The 15,137-nt window shown below is 30.4% G+C and overlaps 1 protein-coding gene and 1 long non-coding RNA gene across 5 annotated transcripts in view; both read right to left on the bottom strand.

The window, feature by feature from the left end:
- The window catches only part of LOC126917799 (forkhead box protein O), a 339,440-nt gene that overhangs the window by 119,819 nt on the left and 204,484 nt on the right, over positions 1-15,137 (bottom strand). For all 4 annotated transcript variants that reach the window (XR_007711067.1, XR_007711064.1, XR_007711066.1 and 1 more), the window contains 2 exons: positions 1,457-1,578; positions 1,181-1,375 (listed from right to left, as the gene is read on the bottom strand). Coding sequence is in view for 1 of the 4 variants with exons in the window: in XM_050725096.1 (XP_050581053.1) it covers positions 1,181-1,375; positions 1,457-1,578 (317 nt within the window). In the remaining 3 variants the exon portion in view is untranslated. The remainder of the gene's footprint in view (positions 1-1,180; positions 1,376-1,456; positions 1,579-15,137) is intronic.
- Positions 1-15,137, bottom strand: part of LOC126918292 (uncharacterized) — a 263,782-nt gene that overhangs the window by 17,999 nt on the left and 230,646 nt on the right. The window lies entirely within an intron of this gene.

Here is a 15,137-nt window from a genome sequence, read left to right on the forward strand (position 1 = left end):
AAAATCAAGGCAGCATCTATATTAATAAATTATAAAATGAATCTTATTCTTCGAAAAATTCACGTTATAAAATTCAATTGAAAGGTTAACAACCAATTGGCTAAGATAAATATTTTCTATTCATTTTTCATTCATACCACATAATAAAAGGTATAATTACTTTTCCGTTATAATATTGAACTGCTTTTGTAAAACATAAAATAATTAGTGATAAATAATAATAATAAATAAGTATTAATTTTTTCATATCTCAAAAAATCTGTGAAAATAAAATTAAGTATTAAACTATCGGACATAAATACTTCACATCAATTCTATCATGATGATGCAAATAAATACATTCCTATCAAAGCAAAATAGAATTTTATTTGTCTTTTAATTATAGTAATGAGATGAGAATGCTTAACCGTCTGATAGGATTCTGAGATATCTCAATAATGAATTTATCTAACTTCAAAATCATAGTTATAGAATTCAATTTAAGGTTGTGGATTATCGAAATATATATCTGTCATCATACGTAAATTGTTAATGTTTATGCAAATTCATATTCTTATGAACATAACTAAAGTAATAGAACGTAAGCAGAAATTTCTATTTTTTATATTAAGTATTTCGTTATTTTTATTTTCCAGTTGTTTAGAAAAGTTGCAAATGTATAAACAAGTCAATATATTTTATTGAGTAATTAAAATTTCTACTGAATATAATTTGAATATATTTTGTCCATGTTTGCATAATTAGTGTAATGAGCTCGTCTATACATACTTTTATAAATATATAATATATATAATACATAACTTCTATAAGTGTATAAATATCCGCAGTCTATTCGTGTACTACTTAAAACCAAGTTATAATAATTTATAACTTGACTAATATTTATGACCTCTAGGTAGTACAAAATGCCACAATAAGATTTAAGGGTTAAGAGAAGAAAGATTTTTTTAAAAGAAAGAATATCAAAGATAAATGGTATTGTCTAAATTCATTAACAATAGAATCAATCGTTTCTCAGAGATCAAACAATAGTTCAATACAATAACTAACTAATTTATTGTAATTCTTAGCCAAATAGTTCAGACTAAAGCATAAAAGAAGAAAACGATCAAACACGGAGCTACTATAAAATTCCGAACGTACTGAAAATAATGCAAATAAAAATCAAATATAGACATACCGAAAATCAGGTGAAAGTTGAAATCCACTGCCAGGTTGAAGAGGACTATCCGGGAAGAGATCCAACCCCTCATTCACGCTGTTACTGGGGCTAGGCGTTGCGTCAGTTTGCAACCCCCCGTTTCTTAGCGCCTCGATCTTCTTCCTCACCCTGCCACGTCGTTTCTCAAATTTGCTAGTCTCCATGGTTATTGCCCTGTGACACATCAACGAAGATCGTGGTCTGTGTGTGCACCATGACAACGACGAATCATTCACAAAATGAACAACGACTTACCTTCTACGCGACTTGCCTGGTTTCGCGTCGCGATTGATCATCCACCAGGAACTCTTCCCAGTACCCTCGTTCTGCACTCGCATAAATCTGCTGTGTAATGACAGATTATGTCTTATGGAGTTCTGTAAACAAACAGAAATGTGCAAGTTTTAGAGTAAATTCTAAATAGCAACAATTTAATATATAAATTAGGAAAATTCTCATTTCAAATACAAAATTGATTTAATTTGAAACTATTACTTGAAACAGAATAATTTAAACGTCTTGTTTTCAACAGGTAATTAAATAGTACTAATATAAATTACACGATACTTAAATAATTCGTTAAAAATATTATTTGGTTGATGATCATAAGCATTTTCTAAACGTATATATTACCTATAAATAAATATAATCTTATTTAATGATTATATCTAGGAGGAAAGGAATTAATACCTAGATATACCAATTAATAACTAACAATAGTATACGAAATTAAGAATAAAAATATGGAAAATTTAACGGTCTTACAAAATATATTATTTATAGCTTTTTCTGTATGAACATCGTGACACTGAATAGGAATCGTGTGTAACAAGAACACTTTGGAATATTTTACATACGAAAAGCACAAATAAACTATAATATAAAATTAAGATTATCTTCGTAACTTTATTTTTATAAAAAGAGAATTACTCACTTTTATCTATCTGTTCTTCATAATTTATATATGAATTACGGCAATATGTAAATCGTCTATAATATAGAATGTATCAAATAAATTTTATATGGATCATCTTTCTTCGATAGAATACTTAAGCGTAACGTCTCGAAAATTCTTACTCATGTTCGAACGTAATAAATCCAAGAGGTAAAATTAAAGGACTTATCATTCGTCGAAATCTTTCCGCGTCGCTTTTACAGCAACTTTATAATTTCAATTTCGCTGAAATTTACGATCACCTAGCAGTACCCACTGCCCCTCCCACGCGATATCTCAATACCAGTTCCCTTTACTGTCTTACTTTCTCGCACGCGTAACGCTATGACCGACGCGACCGAGCGAACTCCACGCGAAGCGTTCGCATTGTCAGATAGAGAGAAAGAGAGGGAGAGAGAGTAGTTTTATACCATGTACAAAATCGATTCCGAAGAGTGAGTCATGAGAGCCACGTTTTATTGTGCTCCGTAGACAGAGACGGTTTAAGCCGGGCTTGTTCATTAGGCAAATTGAATCGACGTAGTCACCCGAGCCCTTCTTCCTCCCAAAAATTTCGGAAAGCTTCTACCCTAATATGAAAGTAGCGTTGAGAAGCGATAACAATTTTCTTTCGTCTTCGTCCCATAGCAGTATCTCCTACGTGAGCGCGTATATGCACAAAGCAGCCCGGAGAAGAAAGCTTTTACGTAAGCAGCCGATGGCACGATACCGCGGCAAATAAAAATTACTTTTGCAAAATTGATGCTTCTTCGTTCTCCGGACGCGTACGAACTTTCCGAAATTACAAGAATCTGTCCCCAATGCCATCGTTCCGTGAGTAGTATCTGCTAGAAATGCAGATTTTATTCCGCACGATTCGTGATTCGCAAATCGAGCTTTTCGACTTTGTGATCGAATATTATATACAGATAAATTTGATCTGAACTTATACTAAATGTTTCATTGTTAAAAAAGTTTAAGATTTCTTTGTAATTCGCGATTTTTGCTGTGTTATTGAAGCAAATGAAATTTGAAGAAAAAAATAATTGTATTTCAAAGATTTAAAGGATTTAAAGATTAATTATTGAATTAATTATTTAATGGATACATTTATTCTTACTAATTCATGTACATTGTATCTAAAAAATTTAGATAGTATATTGCAATTTATAGCGTGGATATTTTGTATTTTATATGTAATATTTTAGTCTGATATAAACCATATGCACTAATTTGCATAATGATTTATTATTATCATTATCCTTTGTAAGTATTCTACTTCTTATTTAGTTTGTTAATATAAATTCTTAATAGTATACAACAAATATACTATCACATACAAAAAAGGCTAATTCAACGAGAAATAAATATATAAAGAATATTAGAATTAGATAATAATTTAAGAATGTAGTAACTTCATTACGAAAGGAAAGTATATAAATATATACGCGTTTTAAGAAAAATTGTTAGCTATTTTGTATCACGAAAAAGTACCAATACTCTAAAAAGGAAATAGCTTTGATACCATTCTTTGTTATCCTTCTCTTTCATGAAATATTATCGTGCTCACTTATTTTATTCATTGATATTCACACTTTATTTTCATATAACTTATCTTTGTACAAAAGCAGCAAACTATAAATTAAACAATATATAGATAGAAATTCCCTAAATATCTGTATTAAATTCTATCTACCATATGAAATGTTTGGTTACAAATTCGTTAGCCAGACTGGATCGCGAAATACATACATATATTGTTTACATGCATTATAATTCACGTAAAATTGGATATCGATCTATGTTCTTTCATTTCATATATATTTTGTTTGAAACAGTATTGAAAATTATTTAAGATTTTCTTTGCAACGATATAATCAATAAGCACGAAATTCGAAACATTTTCTATTATAAGTTTGGTCGTTGAAACCAAGCTTGTGACGAAAGCTACACATTGTAGGTACCATACAATATGATTTTTAATGATTTTGATCATTGAAGAGGTTGCAAGTAAACTTGCAGTGTTTTACAAAATCTAATGAAAAAATATTTTTCAAAAATAGTACTAGAGGCATTGTATCTCTATAAAAAAAATATATCAATTTTAAATAAAATGTATTTCTATTAATAAAAAGAAAACTCTACTGATAGCAAACAAATTCTTCATTTTATGAAATCGGACATCTCATATAAAGGTCATAAGTGGATATCATAAACTTTTCTCCTTTTATCGAACAGTATTTTAAAACTCAATACATTGTCAACTCATTTCCATTGTCAATTCCATATCAGATCTATTTTTATTTGATTTTGGAATTAAATATTTGTTCCTGTCATCTTCCTGAACATTAAAAAAATATTTACCAACATAAATTATCCAGACTAATATTAATATTAATTAATCATGCTAACGTAACAAATATGCTAATGTTACTAATTTCTTAGAAAACATTCTGAATCTATCACCAATATTCAAACTGCTAATAATATTTTCGAATTTATCGATTTATCGGGTTATTCTCTTGTTTAACCATTTCCTATTAAGATATTTTCTTGTAGTCGCTACTTCGTTGTAACATAAAAGTAAAAATATCAACAGGAATGGCCCTATTATATTTTCCCACGTGGCCTTCGTATATCGCATCATAATAAAATCATAAAATCTGAATGAAACACTTCCACTCCGAACACAACGATCGTGCATCACGAAACGATTTCACTCTATATAGATTACCCATCGCCAAAATTTTGTATTCCAAGACACGTTCTCAAGACTCTCAATTCATGGACCCTAAATAACTGAGCTAACTAACTCTTAGTTAGTCGCAATAAAACGGTATCGCGTATCGTACTCGCATCTTGATAGTCTGATTTGACGTTTAAATGGATTCACTGGTGAATAGACCTGCAAACAGCGTAGCTCATTACTTTTATTACACCATAGTGTTTCCTGTCTTTACTGCGGTCACTGCTCTTCAGTCTTGACCGATCGTTCCGTCGGCACAATCGAATACGTACAAAGATTGAAGAACAGCGGATCGGAGAAGCTAAACTCTAAAGTATTTATCGACAGGGTGGTTGCACTTCGCGAGTACCAATGTCGATGCTTTTACGATCGATTCACATCGTTGATTCCTTTTACCTTTTCACTGGGTGACGGACTCGTCGTAGGGTTCTACGATGGCGATCCAGCTATTCGAGTCATCCAGTCGCGGGTTATACAGCGAGAGTTTACAGCCCTATCATTTCCCTGCCTTTATCGGCGGTACACTTGGAAGATGAAGACATTTTTGGCGCCGCTATTCCGATTTTCAAATCGATCCCGACCATTCGAGTCCTGATGGGGACGCGACAAGAAGAGACGAATGAACCGACAAGAATTTGTTCTTCGGCCTTCCAACAAACCATCTCGCCCCTTTATTGCGGAACATATTATTCGCGTCGATGCTATTTCCTTTCTTTAATTTTTAGTTAAAACTGAATGAATTATACGTAAGAATGTAAAATTTTTAATATGTAATATTAGCGATGACGATGAAAATTGACGAAATTGTATATATTATGACAAAGTTGTGTAACATCGTATCATTCAGAAAGGAGAAAACTTTTGAAGTTTGATCTCTTTTTGTGACACATTAATTTCGAATTATTAACGTAAGCATTTGAATATCGATAAAGCTGAAAACAAAGTAATTATAAATTTTCAATCTGTAGTATGTACACTGGGTATCTACTTCTTGTTTTCGTTCATGTTCATATATGTAGGCAATTATTATTAAAATGTCAATGTTATGAATATTACGAATACATGAATTAATATTAATATTAGACTTTTTCTTACAACATCAGAATTCCGATTAAATCATTCTACATATACAATTATATAGTTTAACGTAATTGAATGTAACGTAGAATTTTCAGAATTGTCGAACATATTTTCAATATAATCGAATAATATACCTTTCTTTTGACATTTCAGACGTAACGTACATTACAATATAGATTTTTCATTTTTACAGTCTTTGTATCAAATAATATTTAACAAGTGTACACATCAAAAGATATCGTAACAAAAAAAGAGAATCGAAAATGGGAGGAGAATTGAACAAACGCAACGGGCGCAGCAACAAAAGAAGGAAATAAAAAGACAACGGTTGTCGGGGAAAACTTTTTCTTTGATTAGTACAATGAACGAGAAGTGTAGTTAAAATCAGTCGCGATATGACGGTTGCCAGACTTTGTTCCTGTTATTGAAATATAGAAACGCTTGCGCTCACACACATACACGCGCATGGAATAACGTGTACCAACTCGTAAAAAGAACGAAATCGCCAGACTACGTAGTATCGAGGCAAAACGAAACTTAGATTTTATTGGTAAAATCGATGGCCAGACTTTCAACGTTAATGGTATCCATTCTGTTGAAGACATAACGACAAAAAACTGTGGACTTCTGAAATAAAGCGATCTATACTTTTGCCACGATATATCTGAATGTTCCTTTTCATTAGACGAGATAATTCAAGATGATCGATTCCAGGAATGGTTAATTGTTTAAAGATTGAAGATTGAACGAAATGTTGGGAGAGTTCAGTCATAAAGATCTATGAGATACCAAGATATAAAAACTCAAGATAGGTGTAAAAATCGTGAGTCATTTGAAAAACAAAAGCCTGATACACTACGATCGAACGATTTATAAAGCAGTTAATTAACACTATAAAGATGTAAACGTGCTTATTCCTTGGAGATATTGTGTTACATCATTTAAGAAACGTGTTAGAAAAAATGATACGAGTTAGTAACACGTCAACGAAATCAAACAAGTCAGGAATCAATAGCCGAGACTCATAAGTTTGATATTTATTAATAGAGTCTAAAATAAGCAGAGCTAAATCGCATTATTGACAACAATGGTAATTTCAACTGTCCTTTCGTTTTAATCCTTTCCCATCTGAAATTTTTGGCTTGTGATAAAATTATGTTTCTATTAATTATAAAAATATATTTTTTCGGATAGTTTTGTATGGATAACATAAATGCACCAGTTGAAATCAATTTTACTCATTGTGTATGATATACAACATCGAGCATGCAAAAATTCCCTTCGATTCCTTCAATTCAAATATTTTTGCCTCCTTATTATTGTAGATCTAGTAATGCCAATTTTTTACAATAATCCATCAGAAGTCATTAATGCGTTAAATAATGTAAAATCTTCCTGTATTAAGTTTTTCTAACTTCGTTTGAAATATAGTTATGATCAAGTTCAGCTACTAGTATTCTATTAGTATTATTTGATATAACAAGTTCATACAAATTTCAAGATCGAAACATTGCCAAAAAACGACCATCTCGAAAAAGGAAAAGCAAGAAGCAGGGTGCTCGGTTGGTGAAAGCCTGATTTTCTAGCATCGGCACCGGTTTAGGCGAATGGCGTAATTTTATGGTGGACAACCTGCTTGCATATCTGGATACTTTTCGCAGCGACGGAACGATCCGGAACGAAAGGGACAAGAGGCCATTCAAGGACGTGCTTTATCGAAGAATTGCTCGTCGATTCTGATGGTCACAAACTCCCGGTACTTTCGTCAGAAACCGCATAAAGTCCGCGGAAACGGCCCCCGTTGCCAAGGCGAAAGGAACGAAGCGATGAAGAGGACCAATCGCACCACGGACAACCGAACCTGGTTATCTCGTTCCCGAATGGACTGTATAACGCGCAATTTATAGAGCATATACTTACTTGTCCTGGTCATGGAATGTCCACTATCTTCCGCACGGTGATGCGATAAGCCAATTCGAAAGTCTCTCTCGTTTCTTCGCAACAAAAGTGCGAACCACTGCTCGTTTAAGTATTCGCGCCTGTAATCGACCCCGAATCGATGACCACCGGAAAATTACATACCGTAGAAATTAACAATTCTGGAACGATGCGCTGCACTGCTAAGACAGCGGTATTGACCTCGTATGTTGGTATTTGTTCTTACGAGACTGGTTATTGGCAAATTTTGGGCAAGCTATATTGTTTTAAATTCTTTCGATCTTTCATTTTTGTGGTGAAATGAAAAGGTGCAGTGTTGGGTATATAAATAGGCGAATCTAATGGAAATTTACTATTGCATATTACGATTAACAAAAAGCGAATTTTATTTATTACTGACATTTTATTTCCTAACGTAAAAACGATTCTAATTAATTATGGTTTATTATTTCAATGCAGAAATTGAGAAATTAATGATTAATATAAATAGATCAAGTACATGTGTGTACTGTACAACAATAGTGCAGTAACGTTCTATAATAGTGTAATGGAAAAAAGAATAAAGTAGCAATTAAAAATTATAAAAACAAACATGGAACTTCCAAGTAACACAGAAGTACATACACACATATATATTTTGCAGAAAGCCAGTATTTTATATGCTTGTTAAATCGATAAAAAAATTATAATAGTTTTTTTAAGTTGTCTATTTTCTAACCTTGTAGAAGAAGTAAAGAAAAAGTAAACTGTTCACGTTACGTAATTACACATGCTGTCACAGAATTAATATATGATAGAAATCAGAATAAAATATTACGCTATGAAATGAAAAAAGAAGCCTTTTGTGCACAGATGATAAGACGATGTAGAACCAGTTTTTATTTTTAGAAAACTTTTTTAATAAGTAATCACAAATAAGTAGAGAAAAAGAACGAGATTCCTTTGGATTAATTTATTTAATTAATGTTAATTGTAGATATTTTTATTCAGAAATGAAGGATAATAAAAATATCCAAATCGTTAATTAAGATTTATTTATTTATTTTTTAATTGATTTGTGATGTATAATGTAGATTATGATGACTGAGACTAAAAGAGTATTTATGTAAATGTTAATTACTATTCATTATATCTTCCTATTCGAATAGTTTACACTTTGAGTTTAATGTTTTCTAACAAAATTTGTTCCTTAGTACGGTTCCTCTCTCAATGAAACCTAGCGGATTATAAGAATGTATCGTAGTTATAAGAATGAACCATTTTACTAGGATAGCACTATCATAATTATCAAATAAAATTGCATTATTTAATAAAAATAATATTACGATAAAAATAGTGTTGTCTTACATCTATCTAAATATTAAGTAGTATACGTACACGAACAATATTTTACCAGAAACCTCTAAAAATTAAAAGGTATCATTCAAACTAAATTGGAAAGAAAAAAAGGTTCCTTGTTAAATAAATGAATAATTAATAATTTTCTACTTCGAACTCTAGCTCAAACCAATATCTTCCGCAATATATTTTTTTTAATTATTTCATTTTTCTAAGAAACCGACGATATGTAATAAAATATTTTTAAAAATGTATGATACACGCTCATTTCATAAACTATCAATAAGTTATTAAGAATAACCAAGAATAACCAACCAATAAGAATTAATTAGTGTACATTGTTGTACATTGTAGCAACATCCATAGTATCTTTCAACTTATAAGATTTCTATAACCTCACTTGAACTTTTTAAACACGTACATATTTTACCTCTTCGATGCAATTCATCACAGAGCATTCGCAATGACAGTGGTCAAGACAAGCACCAATTTGAATAATAAACCACGATCGTTAGTCAAATCTGACACGAATGCTTTAATTTTTCATTCGCATGTGAGCATAAAGATGGGCTGGCTGGCGAGTCTGTCCACGATCGATTCACTGTCATCGAATTCATTTTTAAATCATGTCCACCCATGAGCTTCTATCATTTCTGAAGTTTCTTGCATGCACGCTTCAACCTTGCACAAGTGCGCTATGATTTATTTCGACTAAACACGATTGGATTTTTAACATTGTACAATTGCACGTTTTCGCATATTTTGACATACTTTAACAGATGTTTTAAAAATAAATTTTAGTAAGTTCAGTAAATTATTTTTTTCTTCAGATTTTCATATCTATTAGGTTGTCCAAAAACTTATAAAACCACCCAAAAGCTTTCAATTTATATACATAGGTATTAAATGTATTAGATAGAAAATATTTATTGAATTTATATATTTAATTTAAATTATTACTTATTAAATCTCTTGTAATTGGTTTATTGAGGGTTAAAATATGCCATGTTTGAAATGATTAGGAAACAATTTATTCTTCTCTTCTTTAAAAAGAATAGATTATATTTATATTAATTTAAGAATAAATTATAGAATAGACAGTTGTATAATTAGAATAAATAGTTGTATAATTACAAAACATAGTATACATATGTATATACCACAGATTCATAGGATCTTTTCTGTTCATAAGCTTGCTTTAGTAATGAAATTAAGATTAAGACGTAAGTTATGTAAGCATTATGTTCAAAAGCAAACCTTCCCATTTCTTAAGAGACTAATATTTTTAATTGTGTTAATTTCAAAACATGGATACCTAAATATATTGTATATTACAAATATTAAGGAGTTCTAAAAATAGATAATTCTCAATTTCTTAGTCGATTTTCTTCATGATTCAAGTATTCGATACATACTAGTGTTAGGTTCTTTCGGAAAGCTCTTCAATTTTGAACATTGAATAAAACAGTGATTACACGAAATAAATAATTCCTAACTACGTTTTAAAAAATGCATAGAATCGTACACAAAGAAAGAAATAGAAAAGAGAAGCACGCAAAATATTAAAATATATATATAACGATGAAAATTTGGTTAAATCGTAGTGGAACACGAACGGAAGGAAACGGAAACTTATTTTTAATGCGGAGGATGTGGTTTTTGTCTTGTCAGTATACACCGTCCTTCTAAAACTCTTCTTTATGGAGAGGAAGTAGACACTAAAGTTGCGGTTTGCGGACATTCAAAAACCGCGCGTTCCATATGCAGCACAGTTGTGGTGCTAAACCTCTTCTTTTTTCAGAAAAAGAAAATAGAGCTGTTTTATCGTCGTAAGTACGAAAACAATAGTTCTAAACCACCATCATTTGTCTGAAGGTTTAATTTAATAACTCAATTCCAAGAATCATATCTCGAGAACGACTTATACAGAAAATATGTTTAGGTAATATTTTGAAAGTATCTTGATGTTAACCATAAGACGATATACTTGAAGATATAGATTCCAATTTAAAAATTCGAAGTCGAATTTAAAAGATTTCTCAATGTCACCACAATGGCAATTAAATAGACGATAACACAATTTATTCCCCTTAATATGTTACAACTTTTATTTAAAACATCTTTTTCTATGTCTTATATCTTTCGAGATATTTGTCTAAGGAGATTCAAATGACATACTCTGTACAGTAACTTGGTCATGTAAACCAGTTTCGTAGTTTTATAAAGAAATATTCATTTTGATAGTATAATATTAATAATATCAAATATCATTTTTACATAAAAAATATTATATTTAACATATTTTTTCCAAATTCTCTATGGTTAAATATTTCCAGAAAGTGAAATAATATTATTATCTAAAGATAGACGAAGGGATGATTTCTTTTCTTTTTTTACTACCACATAAATAATGGTCATAAAAACTGATGATCATGAATATCTTGATTCCTATTTTACTTTTCCCTGTACCTAGAATTTTTAGAATAAATATTCCTGAATAGTGCTGCAAATAAATCAGTTCTTTGGCTATTTTCTCAACAAGTAACATTTCATAATTTTAATACACTACAAAACTAATCGTGCTACATTTTCACAAAGAATATTAATGATACAAATCATTATGCATAAGATGATATACACATTGATTAATATAACAATTACATTACATGTAATATATGAACGTTATAAGAAAATGTCATAGAAATACATATCGCTGATATTTTTCTGTTAGTCTTATTTTACATCTGGAAAAGGATATTTTAATATAGAATAACTATGAATGATAAGATATACAAAAGTTTAAAATTAAATATCCCTTATAAAAAGTAGAAAATGTCACTTATTGCGTTCATCTCCTAGTCCTAATATAATATATTGTTCAGATATTATTGTATATACATAGATATTAATAATGACTAATGTATATGATAGAATCAACAGTTAAGAATAAAATTCACTTATTTAATCGTTCGAAACACTGAAACGTAGGAAATCAAGATAATCTGTCATTGTCGAAGTATTTCCGAAAGCAGTCAGTTTTTATCAGTTCCCCTGCTACAGTAGTAGCGATGTTAACGATATTGAAACACTGATACGGGGGCAGTTTTCAACATCGCTTTGTGTCGCTGACGTTTATGCTCTAAGGTAATTAGATAGTGGCCGACACAAGCGATCGGCCAAGACTACCAACAAGACCATCCCAGCAATCTGCACGAACATCTCGGTACACATTAATTCAATTCCATCGACGAAGTCAATTTCGTAAAAAGCATTTGCTAGGCGATCAATGAGGGATCGATCGCACAACCGCTTACCTGTATGTCGCGTTTACCCGTGTCGTGCGTTGGCCACGAGATCGCGAAATGATAGAAAACACCCTGCACGTGCTTTCCATTGATTTCAACAAGAGATTTTAATTAGACTCGGCGAAGAAATAAATTGCAAAACTTTTTAGAATGTAAAATCAGTTATGCACTATGTGTATCTTAGATCGAACTTTTTTCTTTCAATTTTGAGGGTGTTAGTATCGTTCGTTATTTATATTTTCCACATTTTGTGAAAAATTCAGGAAATTTAAAAATTGGATCTGTTGTTTAAAGAAGAATTATATAATAACTACGTTGAAAGGCGATAGTGATTTGATGATAAAAATAATGTAAGTACATTGATGTTTTGTGCAAAATTTGCTGCACATGATTTATTAGAGAGATTAAGAAAGGTAAGATTCAGAAACGTGGAAAGTTTGAGAATGCGGAGTGTTATTAAATAAAGTTCGTTAAGGTTATTAAATAAGATTAATTAATTAGAGTTACTAAATAATGCTTTCTTTTATGTGAGAAAAAATTCATCAACATAATCATTGGATAAAGAAAATAATAGGCATAAATGTTGAGATTTGAAAGTTTGAGTTCTATATAAGATTATAACTAGTACTTCCTTAGTTTTGCGAAAAACTTCGTTAATTCGTGATTGTAAAAAATTAACAAAAATATTACTCGATGGATGAAATATTTACTGTGATAGATAATTTAATTAAGCTTTCATCCTGTATGTGGCAATTTAATCCAAAAGCGATTTTTCTCTGTCAGTGTAGTTTTTAAAGTAGAGTACACATTAGATACTAAAAACAAAGTGTCAGTAATTTATCAGTTGAGAACAATTTTTATGAATATGGTATACGAATGTTAAAATTATAATGAGTAATATAACATCGAAAATTTGAATATTTCATGAAGTTGACGCAGGGAAAGAAGACAGAATAGCTATTTTCAATGTTTTTCCATTTACTTTTCAATGCATTGAAAATCTTGTTGGATAGGGTGAAATGAAATTGATGAAACTGTCGCGACGCGAATCATCGAACCGTTGGATTTAATTTAATTTTCAAAGTAAAATCCAAAAATGATACGCGTACGATTAATTTTTACCGGCGTATGCATTAATTACTATAAATTCAATTAATAATCACGTCGATATTACAAGCGAAAAGCCTGCAAAACGTGAAATATTTACGAACCTTCGTAAATTAAGTATAATTACCGTGTACATGTACTCTAATACGAATGCAAAATTTTTATCAGGGCATGAGTTATTAAACTTTTTTCAAATTGATTTATAACATCAAACTTGAATTTTTATTGTAATAAATTAAATAAATTCTACTATTAGTAATTACTGGATCAGAGATTTAAAAGCATAAATGTAACACCTTTTCTGAATGAATTACTGAATGAATTCTGAATGAATTGTACCAGGCGAGGCACCTAAAACAGGTCACCTAATATTAGTGATAGGACAAGTTATGTCAACTTTTTTTGGGGAATGATACATTTTTTTATGTACTATCTAGTAGAATGATTTAAGAAACATACAATTTCAAAGTCATTCAGGTGACCTGTTTTAGATGCCTTACTCTGCACATGATATTATGTATTGTATTATAATCAATCAATTATATATGTATATAAATCAATAATCTTCAGAATGATTTGCTACTGACAAACCCTACAAAAGTTTCACTGATTTTTTGCTGCGAATGATATTACCATAAAAGGGTGATATCATACTACTCAAATATATATAAAAATATATAAGTAGAAAGTAATTAATTTTAGGTTCACAGCTGTTCAGCAAAATAAGATTTACTACAAATTTAGTGACAACACTTTTCCTTGGAAAATTTATATCGTGAATCTATCAACTTAGTTTAAAATAATTTTAGTTGCAACATAAGATTTCTGTCTTTCTCTCTTTTTCTTTTGCTCTCTGCTTCTGTTTATTCATGTGCTCAAATCTTAATGTATTATATAAACTGTTTAACCGAGTCATCTTTACTTTACTACTCTATATCATTTACAAAAAACCAACAATTCGTAAAGAAAAAGTAAATTTACCTTAATTTTCAGTATAAAATCTATCATTACGTAAAATTATTGTATTGTAAGAATTCTAAAAGAGCATCTACAAATAAATATAATACGACATTTGTACTGCCAATCGGGATTCCGAAGAAACAAAAATCTGAAAATTATAACAACTTCTGAAAAAGTAGTAGCATATTCCAATTATGAGTACGAAAGCTGTATATATTAAATCTATTTAGCATCACAAATCACGCTTCATATTAAATCATTAAACAATCCATCTCAATCAATCTATCAATCGAAGTACAAAAAAATTTGAGAATTGAGCAACATACAAAATACAAAGAAGCAGCTTCCTATTTCTGTCTTGTCGTTAGAATACATAATACATCATATATACATTCATTTTCTACAATTTTTCCATCTCTATCTACTACTTATTTTCCTACATTCTTGCATGTTCATATTTTCTACATTCATTGCAAAACATTAAATTGTCACAAGGAATGAATGAGACCTGAACAAAATGAACGTTTC

This window comes from Bombus affinis, chromosome 1, assembly GCF_024516045.1.
Source record: "Bombus affinis isolate iyBomAffi1 chromosome 1, iyBomAffi1.2, whole genome shotgun sequence".
NCBI classification, from domain to species: Eukaryota; Metazoa; Arthropoda; class Insecta; order Hymenoptera; family Apidae; genus Bombus; species Bombus affinis.